At 35.9% G+C, this 15,586-nt stretch overlaps 3 protein-coding genes across 3 annotated transcripts; all 3 read left to right on the top strand.

Annotated features, from left to right (window-relative positions):
- Positions 1 to 90: 90 nt before the first annotated feature.
- On the top strand, positions 91 to 2,815 carry LOC122317143 (pentatricopeptide repeat-containing protein At5g27460). Its single transcript, XM_043134079.1, has 3 exons — positions 91 to 248; positions 330 to 576; positions 835 to 2,815. Exons 1-3 carry the CDS (start codon positions 214 to 216, stop codon positions 2,068 to 2,070), a joined length of 1,518 nt encoding a protein of 505 aa, XP_042990013.1. The 5' UTR covers positions 91 to 213; the 3' UTR covers positions 2,071 to 2,815.
- Positions 2,816 to 8,847: 6,032 nt separating this feature from the next.
- Positions 8,848 to 12,680, top strand: LOC122316912 (serine/threonine-protein kinase PEPKR2). Its single transcript, XM_043133757.1, has 4 exons — positions 8,848 to 9,054; positions 9,450 to 10,353; positions 11,190 to 11,486; positions 11,922 to 12,680. Exons 2-4 carry the CDS (start codon positions 9,600 to 9,602, stop codon positions 12,293 to 12,295), a joined length of 1,425 nt encoding a protein of 474 aa, XP_042989691.1. The 5' UTR covers positions 8,848 to 9,054; positions 9,450 to 9,599; the 3' UTR covers positions 12,296 to 12,680.
- A 1,035-nt stretch (positions 12,681 to 13,715) lies between these two features.
- On the top strand, positions 13,716 to 15,586 carry LOC122316874. The gene is made up of 2 exons (XM_043133703.1): positions 13,716 to 14,820; positions 15,105 to 15,586. Exons 1-2 carry the CDS (start codon positions 14,440 to 14,442, stop codon positions 15,495 to 15,497), a joined length of 774 nt encoding a protein of 257 aa, XP_042989637.1. The 5' UTR covers positions 13,716 to 14,439; the 3' UTR covers positions 15,498 to 15,586.

Raw genomic sequence — 15,586 nt, 5'->3', positions numbered from 1 at the left:
AACAATTTTTCACAAAATAAACCCTTCTATTTCACCTAATGTTCTGGACTAATTTATTTCGTTGAAGAGATCCTGACCGTCAAATTCTTCAGACCCACACAAGCGGAAGGTCCAGATCCCGTGCCAGGCTCGACTATACTGTGTACAGCGTACTCCACGAAAACTGACGGGAAGGAAGAGCACCGGTGAAAAGTCTGAAATAGCTGGCTTTCTATGGCGGACCGCTCGCTCTTCGCCAGTCTTAAACGGTAAGACCAACCAGTTCGTATCTCTCTTTATCTCTCTCTCTGAAATAGCTTTTCAGTTCTGAAAGACTGTATTGGACGCAGCATCAAACATCAATTGGGAGCAACAATTCAGTGGAGAGCGATATGCTCCCGCTCGTCGCCGCTTGCACGATGTGCCAGCGGCAAGGACGACCTTAGGAGCGATATTTTGAAACTGAAATTCCCCAGAGGGAACGCCACCTCCTTGCTTCAAAACCATTTGGACCAGGGCCATAAGCTCTCGCTCTCGGAACTTCGACGCATTACCAGAGAACTCCTGAAATATAAGCGCTATCACGACGCCCTTCAGGTCCCAGCTTCCTCTTAACACTGACTTCTTAAACTTTTTTGTTGTCCTTATTTTAATCAGTTCTGCCCTTACACGTCTTGGTTATATGTTATCAGTCAATGAAAAAAATGAATTGATTTGGTTTTTGTTTCAAAATTAATTCCATAATGTTTCAATTCCAAGTATAGTTGGTGATGAAGTCACTAATAATGATGATGGTTATTGTTTTCAATAGGTAGTTCTTGGCATAATATAGATGGTGTTTGTTTGATACTACAGATCTTGACATGGATAGAAACACAGAACAGTTTCCGAATGTCACCGGCCGATCATGCTGTAAAAGTGGATTTAATCATCAAAGTGCATGGTCTAAGAGAGGCTGAAGACTATTTTACACGTTTAACTGAAACTGCTTCACGGAAAGCTTCCTGTCTCCCTCTTCTTCAGTGTTATGTCAAAGAGAGGGACACTGAAAAAGCAGAGCTTCTAATGGTGAAGCTGAATGAATTGGGGCTCATTGTGAGCCCTCATGCTTTCAATGAAATGATGAAATTGTATATGGCCACATCTCAAGGAAAGAAAGTGTCCCTTGTGATTCAGCAAATGAAGTGGAACAATATACCTCGAAATGTTCTGTCCTACAACCTTTGGATGGTTGCGTGTGGTGAGGTATCGGGGGTCTCTTCGGCGGAAATGGTTTACAAAGAAATAGCGAATGATAAGACCGTACAAGTAGGATGGAGCACCCTTTCTACTTTAGCTAATGTGTACATAAAAGCAGGGCTTTTTGACAAAGCTATTTTGGTCCTCAAGAATGCTGAAAATAAGCTATCTACATGTAACCGCCTTGGTTATTTCTTCCTTGTTACACAATATGCCTCTTTGAACAATAAGGAGGGAGTTATGAGGTTGTGGGAAGGTAGTAAAGCAGTAGGTGGGAGAATCACATGCGCCAATTATATGTGTGTACTATCATGTATGGTAAAGCTAGGCGATCTTGTAGAGGCCGAAAGAATTTTTGTGGAATGGGAATCTAGTTGCCAGAGTTATGACATTAGAGTCTCCAATATCCTTCTAGGTGCTTATGTACGGAGTGGAATGATAGACAAAGCTGAGTCATTACATCTCCGCACATTGGAGAGAGGCGGACGTCCAAATTATAAGACATGGGAGATACTCACAGAGGGACGGGTGAAAAGCCAAAACATGGAAAAAGCCATTAAGGCCATGAAGAAAGGGTTTGCCATGTTGAAGCATTGTGATTGGAGGCCGTCACACGATATTCTAATGGCCATGGTAGATCATTTTGAGGAGCATGGAAATCTTGAAGATGCCAATTGGTTCATTAGGCTTATCCATCGTTTTGGTCTTGCGAGTTTACCTTCTTATAAATCATTGCTCAGAATGCACCTTTGTGCTAGGAGACCAGCTTCTGACATCCTTAAAATGATGGAAAAGGACAAAATTGAGATAGATGATGAGACTTCTGCCCTTGTTCAAGCATTAAATGTGTAAGTAAAATCCTTTTTATGGATCAAGTCCTAAAGGCTTCTTGGAAAGATGCGGGATGTAGTTTCTTCTTTTTGAGGGAACAGATTTGGGCCAGACTTCAGGCCTCCCGGCAACATTACATGCTAGCTCAGTTGGTGGAGCTGTTGTAGTGAGTTGAGTAACTTACCTTTTGACTTTGGCTTCCGCTTTTAGTGATAGTTGCCAGATGCTCTTGTAGTTCAGCCTGCCTTGCCTTCCTTTGAAGCAGCAATATCCCAGCCGCTAATAACGGCTTGGCTCTTTGTTTGACCAGAATTAATACAATAAGACTAGTTGGGACTGTTTCTGGACCGAAAAGCTTTTCTCTTTTGGGATCGAAGATACAAGGAAGGAAGACTTGATGCGGAAAAGACATACAGCTGAAGATTCACTGGAAGAGGAAAGCATAACGGCTTATGAATAACATGCGAGGTCCCTCTATTTGCTGAGATTTGTTCTTTATTGTCTAGATGAAGTAAATGTTTGATGCTGAAGGTCATTTAGAGTGCCCTGGTTATATGTGCAACAAACTTGTGTAGATTTTGGAAGACAGATGCCACCTGGGCACTTTTTCTACAGGGAGAATCTGGCAATCAACAGAAATACATTTTTAACTATTAGTTTTATATGTTGCCTGTGGTCATTTTGTTGTATTGCAGCCTTGCATTTGTTGTTACAAGATATTATTTGCTAAGTAATTTTACAAATCTTATTCACAAGTTTTGCCACTTATGCATGCGTGATACTGAGATCAAGATTGCACATTGTTGCATGCAATCTACCGACAATCATTCAGATGCCATATGCAGGGACTGACCTGTAAAGCTTGTGCTCAGACATTTTTAGATAAGTAATATATAAGAGTGCTCTGAGATAGAAAGATTTCAAGTCGATGCAGCAGTCAAAATTTGTGAAAGCCCTTGATGTGCTCTAGCAATTTATCTTGAGGTGGCATGCATTCCTTGATAACAGGAACCTCGAGAAAATCTTTAAACCAAGCACTGAGTACAGGCGTGGTCTCTGCATCAAACTATTTCCAAGTAATTTTGCAAATTTTATTCATCAAATTTTGTAACTCGTTTACATGCATATGATACTGAGATCAAGATTACACATTATTGCATATGATAAGTAATATCTAAGAATATTTGTGCTCAAATATAGAAAGACTTCAAGTCGATGCAGAAGTCAAAAATTTGTGAAAGCCCTTGTTGTGCTCTAGCAATTTGTCTAGAGGTGGCATGCATTCCTTGATAACAGGAACCTCAAGAAAATCTTTGAACCAAGCACTAACTACAGGCATGGTTTCTGCATCGATCATGTTTATGCCCACGATTTCCCCAGTCATTTGAGCCCAGCATTCAACATACCCACCTATTTGGACTTTAGGAGGATCGGAAACAGTGACTTGACACGTCCAAACCAATCATATATACAAACTTATAGATCAAGAATCGTCCAACTAGTCATCGACCAAGTGGGACAACTTATTTATAAAGGGAAATGCTACACATCATCCCACACCACACACTTTATATATTAAAATAATATTTTTTATTTTTTTTATTTTTTATTTCATTTTATTCTTATTAAACTAATTAAATTATTATATTTATCATCTACACACTATATATTTATTATAAAAAAAATAATAAAAAAAATTAAAATAAGTGTGGTGTGTGAAGTGTGAGAATGATAAAAAGAATTTTCCATTTATAAAATGACGAACCGGAAGAAAAGTCTGAAATGTAAGCGACTCTTCTTTCAGTCCAATCCGTGAAAGTAATTATCGGATAGTGACAGATACACTGGAAGATTATGGCCACACGATGATGTTCAAAATCCACTTACAACCACTTTTCATGATTTTTTTCCTAGTCTAAAGATACCTCCGATTCAACAATAAACATCCAAGTTTAATGACAGGCCTCCGGAGTCCAAAAACGTTGCACCACAGATGGAAAATTCCGTCCAAGATCAGCAACTCACAGTGCTTCCCAATATCAAATGTGCGTCACTTTCTTTAGGAGTAGAATTTGTCGTTTCTTCTCCCGCTTATTTTAGCATGGTAATTATAAATACAATCATGAAATATACAGTCTCTGCATAATCTTTTTCAAAAAAGGTTGTGGTTAGTATTAAAAAATAAAATTTTCAATTTATCTATTTCTTTTTTAAAAAAATTACACAAAAAAATTACACACTGAACGGTAAGTATTTCTCTTTTAACAAATTCCATCACGAATTGGATATTGCAAGGAAAACACAAAGTTATGTCACATGACAATAAAAATAACGGATTAGCATTAATAGTCAACATTACATGCTAGCTCAGTTTGAGGGAACAGATTTGGGCCAGACTTCAGGCCTCCCGGCAACATTACATGCTAGCTCAGTTGGTGGAGCTGTTGTAGTGAGTTGAGTAACTTACCTTTTGACTTTGGCTTCCGCTTTTAGTGATAGTTGCCAGATGCTCTTGTAGTTCAGCCTGCCTTGCCTTCCTTTGAAGCAGCAATATCCCAGCCGCTAATAACGGCTTGGCTCTTTGTTTGACCAGAATTAATACAATAAGACTAGTTGGGACTGTTTCTGGACCGAAAAGCTTTTCTCTTTTGGGATCGAAGATACAAGGAAGGAAGACTTGATGCGGAAAAGACATACAGCTGAAGATTCACTGGAAGAGGAAAGCATAACGGCTTATGAATAACATGCGAGGTCCCTCTATTTGCTGAGATTTGTTCTTTATTGTCTAGATGAAGTAAATGTTTGATGCTGAAGGTCATTTAGAGTGCCCTGGTTATATGTGCAACAAACTTGTGTAGATTTTGGAAGACAGATGCCACCTGGGCACTTTTTCTACAGGGAGAATCTGGCAATCAACAGAAATACATTTTTAACTATTAGTTTTATATGTTGCCTGTGGTCATTTTGTTGTATTGCAGCCTTGCATTTGTTGTTACAAGATATTATTTGCTAAGTAATTTTACAAATCTTATTCACAAGTTTTGCCACTTATGCATGCGTGATACTGAGATCAAGATTGCACATTGTTGCATGCAATCTACCGACAATCATTCAGATGCCATATGCAGGGACTGACCTGTAAAGCTTGTGCTCAGACATTTTTAGATAAGTAATATATAAGAGTGCTCTGAGATAGAAAGATTTCAAGTCGATGCAGCAGTCAAAATTTGTGAAAGCCCTTGATGTGCTCTAGCAATTTATCTTGAGGTGGCATGCATTCCTTGATAACAGGAACCTCGAGAAAATCTTTAAACCAAGCACTGAGTACAGGCGTGGTCTCTGCATCAAACTATTTCCAAGTAATTTTGCAAATTTTATTCATCAAATTTTGTAACTCGTTTACATGCATATGATACTGAGATCAAGATTACACATTATTGCATATGATAAGTAATATCTAAGAATATTTGTGCTCAAATATAGAAAGACTTCAAGTCGATGCAGAAGTCAAAAATTTGTGAAAGCCCTTGTTGTGCTCTAGCAATTTGTCTAGAGGTGGCATGCATTCCTTGATAACAGGAACCTCAAGAAAATCTTTGAACCAAGCACTAACTACAGGCATGGTTTCTGCATCGATCATGTTTATGCCCACGATTTCCCCAGTCATTTGAGCCCAGCATTCAACATACCCACCTATTTGGACTTTAGGAGGATCGGAAACAGTGACTTGACACGTCCAAACCAATCATATATACAAACTTATAGATCAAGAATCGTCCAACTAGTCATCGACCAAGTGGGACAACTTATTTATAAAGGGAAATGCTACACATCATCCCACACCACACACTTTATATATTAAAATAATATTTTTTATTTTTTTTATTTTTTATTTCATTTTATTCTTATTAAACTAATTAAATTATTATATTTATCATCTACACACTATATATTTATTATAAAAAAAATAATAAAAAAAATTAAAATAAGTGTGGTGTGTGAAGTGTGAGAATGATAAAAAGAATTTTCCATTTATAAAATGACGAACCGGAAGAAAAGTCTGAAATGTAAGCGACTCTTCTTTCAGTCCAATCCGTGAAAGTAATTATCGGATAGTGACAGATACACTGGAAGATTATGGCCACACGATGATGTTCAAAATCCACTTACAACCACTTTTCATGATTTTTTTCCTAGTCTAAAGATACCTCCGATTCAACAATAAACATCCAAGTTTAATGACAGGCCTCCGGAGTCCAAAAACGTTGCACCACAGATGGAAAATTCCGTCCAAGATCAGCAACTCACAGTGCTTCCCAATATCAAATGTGCGTCACTTTCTTTAGGAGTAGAATTTGTCGTTTCTTCTCCCGCTTATTTTAGCATGGTAATTATAAATACAATCATGAAATATACAGTCTCTGCATAATCTTTTTCAAAAAAGGTTGTGGTTAGTATTAAAAAATAAAATTTTCAATTTATCTATTTCTTTTTTAAAAAAATTACACAAAAAAATTACACACTGAACGGTAAGTATTTCTCTTTTAACAAATTCCATCACGAATTGGATATTGCAAGGAAAACACAAAGTTATGTCACATGACAATAAAAATAACGGATTAGCATTAATAGTCAATTTCGAGAATAACGAGGATATTGACAGCACAAGTCCTGTTCGCCGCCGATGGAAGACCATGTACGCACGTACGGCTGCCCACGCGTGCTAACAAAGACCTAGTTGAAATCAACGTAAACAACAATTATTGCCCACCAACATCGACAAACATGAAGATACGGTACGACATATAAGAGGCTCCATTCAAATCCGCTCTCCAAAGTAAATTAAAGGGAAAATAAGGAAAATGATTTGATTATTAGTATTTTTTTACCTATTTATTACTCATTTTATATATTTTTTTAATTTTTAATTTTATTTAATAATTAAGAAAATGACTATTAGTAAAATTATATATTTTCTAAATTTTTTCTTAATGGCTAAATATGTTAAAAAAATAATTAAAATAAAATGATAAAAAAATAAATAATGTCTAATAGACTAATATGTTAGAAGTAGTAAATAAGTAGTGATAAGATAGTAAGTCTATTACTACATGGAAAATAATAGAGTTATAACCATCCTACTACTCATTTACTTTTTTTTTTTTTTTTTTCTTTGTAAGTAGTAAATTGGTAGTGATAAAGTAATAAGCTTATCACTATCCAAATTAAAGACAACTTCGCTCGATCCAAAAACAAATGATAATCTAATAATATTCAATAATAATCATACACACATTTTTTAATTTAGTTATATCATTATCGTCTAACTGTAACTTATAACCAAATAAAATTAGATTACTGTGCATAATCCCATACAAAGGTTTTCATTATTTGATTAGCTGAATTTTACTTAATATTATTATATGATTAAGGCTTTAAGCTAATAGTAGTGCTCTAAAAATACCAAATCAAGCAACGTAGTATGAAAATTAATTGTATATTAAACGAATGAGTCAACTCACAGATAACACAAATTGACTCAAAAATTGTTACTAAACCAGCGGATCAATTGGAATTTGCGTTAAATTTAGCAAACTTGATAAGTTTAACCCTAAAATCCTATTTCTTATCAAATAAGCGAGCAATAACAAATAGCAAACTTACCTCGAACTAAGATCTAACCCGTGAGTAAACATTAAGAAAACTAGTAAGCATTCCTAAACGTGTAGATGATCTGATAAACAATGAATGACATGTTGCTTTTACTTTATCGCAAGATATCTCTATAAAATATCACAAGATATGAATAGTTTGATTTTACTAATTTGAATTGATATAATATCTTTATAAAATAAAAATATAATTTTCCGGTAATAATTATTGAAAGAAAATGATACTATGACTATTAAATGTGCCCACTCACATATTTTTATTTTTTTATTTTTGTAATGATTAATAAAATGATTATTAGTGAATTTATATATTTTTTTAATTTTTTTTTAATAATTAAGGATGTATAAAAATATTTAAAAAAACTAATTTATGCTAATTTACATATTTGATGGGCACGTTTAATAAACATCCTAACATCGTCTATTACTGAAAGGAAAATTGGTAATTATATACGCATAATACTTTATGCAATGCATAAAATAAAATAAAGATTTTTTTATAAAATAGTGTTCCTTTGAGCAATGCTATACAACTTCTTAATTTTTACACATCATTTTTTTTTTAATTTTTAATCTTTTTTAATATTTTTTTAGTTTATTATTCTTAAATTAATTCAATTCTTCTATTTATTATTCATATATTAAATATTTAATAAAAATAATAATTAAAAAAAGTATAGTGTGTAAAAATTATGTGAATAAGAAGAAGTTGTGTAGATTTTTTCTTTTTCTTATCGAAAACCATCTTCGGCAACCTGTCACCCACTTGTCATAAAACTACAGGCGTTAGTAGCTTTGCGTGGGTTTCCCCCAACGGCAGATCCCGGCTCTTGTTCTTACCAACTTACCGCACCCAATCGTCGGCGTTTCGGCTTAGAAAAAATTTATTTAAAAAATTTATTTCTATTCACATTTACATATTTTTTTTATATATTTTATTTTTCATATTTTTTTCACCATTCTCTCAGATATTAAATAATAAATTTATAAATTAAATATAATAAATAATTTTTAATTTTATGAAAATATAATTCTTATTTAAAAAAATTATAAAATAATAAAAAAATATTGAGCAGCGTTTAATAAAGGACACGTGGGTTACGTAAATACTAAATAGCCAGCGAAAGCGCCAAACCCCAATAAAGACCCCTCCTCACTCCCTCTGTACCACCGTCGGATGTGTCTAGGGTTTCTTTCTTCACCGCTTCGGATTTGCCTTTTTCTTTTCCGATTACCTCTATAAATCAGAGGTTTCTGTATCTTTTAGATCTCGTGGATCCTATCCATGATTCTGGTTTCTCAAAGTCACAAGGAGCATTGGCTCTGGGCCAAGGTTTGTTCTTTTCCCTGATACTTTGGTCACCCTTGATTTCTTTGCCAAATATTCGCAGATTCGTCGGAAAGCTATCGTAAATCGGCGTGTTTTTTAATATACGTTCTGTTGTTTACCGTGAAAGCGCAATAAATGCCAAGAAACTATATTGTGTAATTCAACGCAAATAAAAGTGCAATTCGAACAAAATAAAAGCGAGTTCTTTTAATTTCCATTTTCTAGAGAACCTATCACTGTGTTTTGAGTTTTCTTCTATGGAAATTTTGGATGATGTATGGAGATATAATTTTCGTTCCTATGATCTTTTTCTTCAGCATTTTCTGAAACAAAGGGTATGATTATCTAAGACTCGATTTCGCTTATCGTATTTTTTTCTTTTTTCTTTTTTGGGTCAGGGAAAGGACCCATAATCTGCTCATCAGAACAAGAAAGAAGAAGAAAAGTAGGGTGTATTTGTTCAACAAAAATAGATTTTTTGTTGATTTTTGGAACTTCAATGTAGTAAGGGGATTGTTTTAGATAATTGTGTCAGTTACTCCGACTTAATGAGGAAGAAGAGGAAAGGTAGCGAAACTGATGCGAGCTCAAACTTACCTGCCACTTTAACATCAAGACATGATTCACAACCATCGAATTTTACCTCTCATTTTTCGCTAGAAGATTTTACGAGGTTGAACAAGAGGTGCAAAGAAGATGGTGATATTGAATCCATTGTTTCTTGTAAAAGCAGGCTCGCAGGTATTGCCACTGCTCCACCATGTGGGACTTCTTCTTTGGTCCGATCAGGGAGAGGTCTGAAGAGGAAGATAGGGTGTATAGATGTTGCCACTCAAATGGGCCGGAAGAATAAGATTGAGGACGATTATGTTTTGGGTGCAACAATCGGGCAAGGCAAGTTTGGGTCTGTTTGTTTGTGTCAATCTAGGTTTAGTGGAGTAGAATATGCATGCAAGACTTTGCGAAAGGGTGAGGAAACAGTTCATAGGGAGGTAGAGATAATGCAGCACTTGTCTGGTCATCCTGGGGTTGTGACATTGCAGGCTGTGTACGAGGAGTCTGACTGTTTTCATCTTGTGATGGAGCTGTGCTCCGGGGGATGTTTGATCAATCAGATGGCCCAAGAGGTTCGGTATTTGGAGCACCATGCAGCCAATATTTTCAAGGAAGTGATGTTGGTTATCAAATATTGTCATGATATGGGAGTTGTGCATAGAGATGTAAAACCTGAGAATATTCTTCTAACAACTTTAGGAAAGATAAAGCTTGCTGATTTTGGCCTGGCCACAAGAATTTATAACGGTAAGTTTTGAATACCTGCTCTGAAGAACTGTTTATTTTGTTCCCTTTTAGTTAATTTCTTCACCTGAATATGTAAATTTATTCCTTATTTTAGTGTTTGTAATGAAATGATTTTTACTTATCAAAATAGAAATTCTTCACCTGATTATGTACTTTGTAGCAACTCAGGCGTATAGTTTGAATGATAGTATCTTTCTAAATGCTAGACACCTATATAAGAAATTTATGCTACTTAACCAAATAAAAAATTTCTAAATGCGTCCATATCAGCAACTGATATCCCAAGCACACGAAAACACAGAGGTTGAGGGTGGGGCGAAGGAGTTTACGATAATAGATAAGTCATAAAATACTAATCAAGGAAGGGAAGGTTATCCCCATTTTTTACTTTTCACTTATTGTTTGAATAAATGAAGTATTAGGATTTTGTGTGGCTTCGATCATTTGTGTCCTGTTTGTGTAACTAAAGCAAGAAAAAACGTTCAAAAAAAAAAAAAAACAGATGGCATTAATTTGAGATTCTAAAAAGAGTGGTTTGATTCTTTTTCTGTGATGTGCCTGGTTATATATTGGTTTGTATAAGATAACAATATTCTACAAAAATAAGCATATGTTTATACAATCCTTTTTAAGTACCACTTATATTGATGGTGCTGTGTTCTATCCTCCTGTGGGTAGTTATTATTATTTTTTTTTTGTGTAAACGTGACCACAAGCAATTCGTAGGTTTCCTTGGTTTTCTTGGAATTAAAATTGCCTCTCATATACATTGCTTGGATATCTATGAAAGCTTTGTCAGCTTTGCTGATGAAATTGAGACCATTACAATAATGCAGGCCAGAGCTTGACTGGATTAGCTGGAAGTCCAGCTTATGTTGCCCCAGAAGTTCTTTTTGGAAAGTACTCTGAGAAGGTCGATATTTGGAGTGCTGGTGTCCTCCTCCATGCTCTATTGGTTGGTGATCTTCCGTTTCGTGGACATTCCAAAGAAGTGATTTTTGAAGCAATTAAGAATGACAACCTTGATTTCCACAGTGGGGTATGGGAGTCAATATCAAAACCTGCACGGGATCTAATTGGTAGAATGTTGACAAGAGATGTTTCAGTGAGGATAAATGCAGATGAAGTATTAAGTAAGTTTGTGATGCACTGTTTTTTAGACATTAATCATAGGAAACTTTTGAATTTGGTCTATGCTAACTGCTCTATTTATCTGTTCCCTTTTACCTTGTATGCGGAAATAATCTGCAACATATTGGCTATGTTGCAAAATGTTGTAAAACAAAGTTTCTCCAAATGCTTTTTTTGTTTCCTTCTTTGATGTGCATTGCTGGTCAGTCCATCACCAAAGGTCATGTTATAGATCTGCTTGCCTTGGCCCATATTCTTTTGTTTGCTTTTTAGTGTTAACATTTTAACATACTTGAGCAGGTCTTGGTTATGGGTTTCTAAATAATTTGTAATACCTAGTCTGTTTTTGGACTGAATGATGGCCAACTTCTGGATGTGTCATGATTCTTTTGAAATTAATTTTCTATTTACTGAGATTCAAATTGGCGTTGCTTCAGGGCATCCATGGTTATTGTTCTACACAGCGACAACGCCCAAGACTCTACCCCTTAAATTGAGATCAAAGAACCATATAGGAGCATCTAGCCAGCAACGTGTCGTTGCACCTGGATTAATGACACCTGGATTGAAGTCAGAAGGAAATAGGATATGTAGTGGCTCTCTTTGTGAGGGTTCAAGTTCTCCCTCATCATTTGAAAGTTGCAGATCAGAGGATCAGGATGATTTTGGTTTGGTTGATGCCCTTGCCACCGCAATCTCACATGTTAGGATTTCCGGACCAAAGAGGACTAGACTGTGTAGTTCTACAGGCCCGATTGAGCAGCAGATTTCATCTAACATTAAGGCTAACAATCTTTGCAAAGCATTTTGATGCTGCCGAGACAGTGACACCACTGATATCACCATCTCCGATGTTTTTGTCGTGGGGATTTCAAATTAACATGACTTGGTGTCAAAGATGATAGAAGTTGAGGTAACCAGGTCAAAATCACAACTTTGGTGTTGATCCTCATCCATACTAGTTTGAGATTCATAGCAATTCTTCTTTGTTTTCTAATTTGACTTAATAATGTTTCTAATATACGAACTGACACACTCAATGTACAGGGTATGTAAAATAGATAAGTCGTGTTCAATTATTTGATTTGTTCTCGCGGAGTGGGCAAAATACAGTAGTTTGTATTCCCCGCTTTGTTAAAAATTGTAGTAGTTATCTCCTTGAAAAAAAAAAATATGGGTGTACTTCTTGCACTAAATATGTCCTCAAGGTGGTTGATGGTGGGAAGTTACATTTTTCACCCACAAATTATCACATGTTTTCAATACTGTGTCCACAATTATCAATAAGTTTCGATTCACGCTTTAAACAGCCTATTTTTTAAGTTGCGCTTTTGGATATGATTTAGGCTAGGTTTGGATACACAAATACTTTCAATTTATCTCAGTTATTTCATCTTATTATTATAATTTTTTTAAATTTTCATAAAATATATAATAAATAATTTGATTTTTTTAAATCTCAAAATAATAATAATATTAAAAAATAATATTTTAATAATATTTGGTTCAATTTTTAACTTTCATTTATTATTATTTTATTTCATCGCATTTCATTATTCAAATTTCATTATTCGACAAGATAATTTATTAGAAAATGTAAAAAATTCATCAATCTCAAAATTGATTAGCGCATAATATTGTGCAATGGGCGGCTTACAATAAGTTTATATATGTATTCCCAGTGTTTATTAGACTTTTACAGTAATAAAGACCCACTCATAAGTGCTTTATAATTATCGGACTCTTGTAAAAATATATATATATAATAATAATAAAAATAAAATAAAATAAAGAAAAACTTATAGATTAAGTTCTGATCGATCGTGTCGCAACATTATTTACTTTTTGTTATACTGAGTGACTCTTGAAATTTGGAATTTCAACGCTTCTATATCTCCGTGTCTTGCTCCCCCACTTGCGTTTGTTTAATGCTGGATATATTGGAAGTGAACCACCGTTAATGGTGGATCCCAACACACCTCTAAACAACGTTCTCTCCCAACGTTGGCCTTCATAAGAACCATTGATCAAAGTAGAGAATTCGATATTTTCTTAAGAAATGATATTTGCAGTCGTGGTTGAATCTTTTTGAAAAAAATTAATTTTTTAATTGTAAATTTTATTTTTTTTCAAAATAATTACATAGTATTTATAATTTTACGACTGTACGTACCATTCCTATTTGTTTTATCATATTTGTTTTTAACTTTATCATTGTCTATGCCAGGTACGTGGAACAATAAATTTATGCTAGCGATATCAATTGCGAGTCGAACCCACCCCTTAATGCGAAGTCGCAAACTCGAAAATGTATCTCACTCCCCACCAAAATAAGAACCAGATAAAGAGCAACTACTTTTGTTTAATTCTTTTGGAATCCCAATTTCGAGATTGCAACTCTTTCGTCACTCACCTTGAGCTAACTGATGAATGGGGAAAGAAGGCGCAAAGCCTAATCAAAAGGAAGAGTTCAGTCTACTCAACCAAGCTCATTATAGGCGTCTTTCTACTGCTTTTTGTTCTCGTCCTTTTCCGCACAGAAACCTCCCCTTTCAAGTCTTCTTCTTCGCCCTCTGCTGCTTCTTGGGTTTTCTTCGAGAAATGGAGAGGAATGGTACTTGGTACCAACCAAGTTCGGAATCCCTCCAATATAACGAACACTCTTGCCTCAAAGCTCCGAGACTCGGTTACTTTCCTTCCCTTGAAAGACCTCAGATTTGCTGAAACAGCTATGACAGGGAACGCGTGGTTTATGAGCTCCTTGAATGATACCTACGAGAAAAACGAAGCAGAGCACCTATACTTCCCTTCACAAACATCCAAGGGAAGGCTTCTGTGTATTAACGGGCAACTCTGCCGATGGCTCCGAAAATTCGTACGGCCTGGCATGGCCAGAAAGTCTTCCGGAATCCGCAGTGTTCATGAAGGGCTTGACCTTTGTGTCAGACACTTGCTATGAAAATTTATGGCATGGGGTGTGCACTGTGGCTCCATTTGTTGGTTGGTCCATCAAAAAATGGCTGCTTGAGACCAACAAGATGGGTGTTGTTTCATTATGGACCTTACTGTTTCGAGAGGGCGGTGGTGATGAGGCATAATTTGGGGAGCATGGGGAAGGAGAAGAGGCTTCAGGGTTTCGATTTATTGAGATGTAAAGCAAGGGGTTTTTGCAGCATAAACCAGGTTGGTAGGGAAAGAGAAGTCAATGAAAAAGGGGAGCCAATCATAAGGGTAACTTTCCTAATGAGGAGAGGTTCGAGATCATTCAAGAATGCAACTGCGGTGATCGACATATTTGCAAGGGAGTGTGCGAGGGTGGAGGGATGCTTGCTGAAGGTAGCTCAGTCGGAAGATCTAAGCTTCTGGGCCCAGTTTTGTCTTCTGTTTTTTGTAGGCTCTTACATGTTTCGTTTTCTGCCTTTTCAGCTAATGATCGACTTAGAAAGAAACAAATCATGATGTCAATAGCGAAACTACTTGAGTGATAATCCTCTTATTAAGCAAAATAATATCAATACATAGAGAGACCTGAAGTAATGATATAAACAAAAGCTAGATGGCAATTGGTGCAAGTACCAAACAGACTTCTGAGAAATGACAAAAACTGATGTTTTATTCAGGTGAGAGTTATGAGTTACACCGACATCGTTGCATCGCCTCATGGAGCTCAGCTAACAAATATGCTCTTCATGGATAGAAGTAGCAGCATAATGGAATTTTTCCCCAAAGGATGGTTGGAACACGCAGGCATAGGCCAGTATGCACATCACTGGATGACAGATCTATCTGGGATGAAACACCAGGGTGCCTGGTGGGAACCAATAGGCGAAAAGCAATGCCCATTTCCCCAACAAGGTCCGAGCTGCTTTGACTTCTACAAAAATGGCCGAGTTGGTCACAACGAAACCTTCTTTGCAGAGTGGACAAGAACCGTACTCAAACAAGTCAGACTAAGCAAATTGGATGAAGCCACCAAGATTGCACCACTGAAATCAAGCGCTTGTCTTTGCTAGTTGTCATTTCCCTTCTTACAGACTTGAAGAGTACTCACTTGTGACATTGGTTTCTTTTGATTTAGAGATCAAGCAATTCCTTCTATGCG

The sequence above is a fragment of the Carya illinoinensis genome, chromosome 7, assembly GCF_018687715.1.
Source record: "Carya illinoinensis cultivar Pawnee chromosome 7, C.illinoinensisPawnee_v1, whole genome shotgun sequence".
NCBI lineage: Eukaryota > Viridiplantae > Streptophyta > Magnoliopsida > Fagales > Juglandaceae > Carya > Carya illinoinensis.
The sequence above is the reverse complement of the archived record's forward strand: the minus strand, read 5'-3'. Positions and strand labels throughout refer to the sequence as shown.

Bases quoted from the DNA above. Each gene is read 5' to 3' on its own strand.
- LOC122317143 (XM_043134079.1), top strand. From the start codon at position 214: ATGGCGGACCGCTCGCTCTTCGCCAGTCTTAAACG. The intron at 249-329 runs GTAAGACCAACC...TATTGGACGCAG, and splicing joins CTCTTCGCCAGTCTTAAACG to CATCAAACATCAATTGGGAG. The intron at 577-834 runs GTCCCAGCTTCC...TTGATACTACAG, and splicing joins GCTATCACGACGCCCTTCAG to ATCTTGACATGGATAGAAAC.
- LOC122316912 (XM_043133757.1), top strand. From the start codon at position 9,600: ATGAGGAAGAAGAGGAAAGGTAGCGAAACTGATGCGAGCTCAAACTTA. The intron at 10,354-11,189 runs GTAAGTTTTGAA...ACAATAATGCAG, and splicing joins GGCCACAAGAATTTATAACG to GCCAGAGCTTGACTGGATTA. The intron at 11,487-11,921 runs GTAAGTTTGTGA...GCGTTGCTTCAG, and splicing joins AAATGCAGATGAAGTATTAA to GGCATCCATGGTTATTGTTC.
- LOC122316874 (XM_043133703.1), top strand. From the start codon at position 14,440: ATGAAAATTTATGGCATGGGGTGTGCACTGTGGCTCCATTTGTTGGTT. The intron at 14,821-15,104 runs GTAGCTCAGTCG...TGTTTTATTCAG, and splicing joins TGGAGGGATGCTTGCTGAAG to GTGAGAGTTATGAGTTACAC.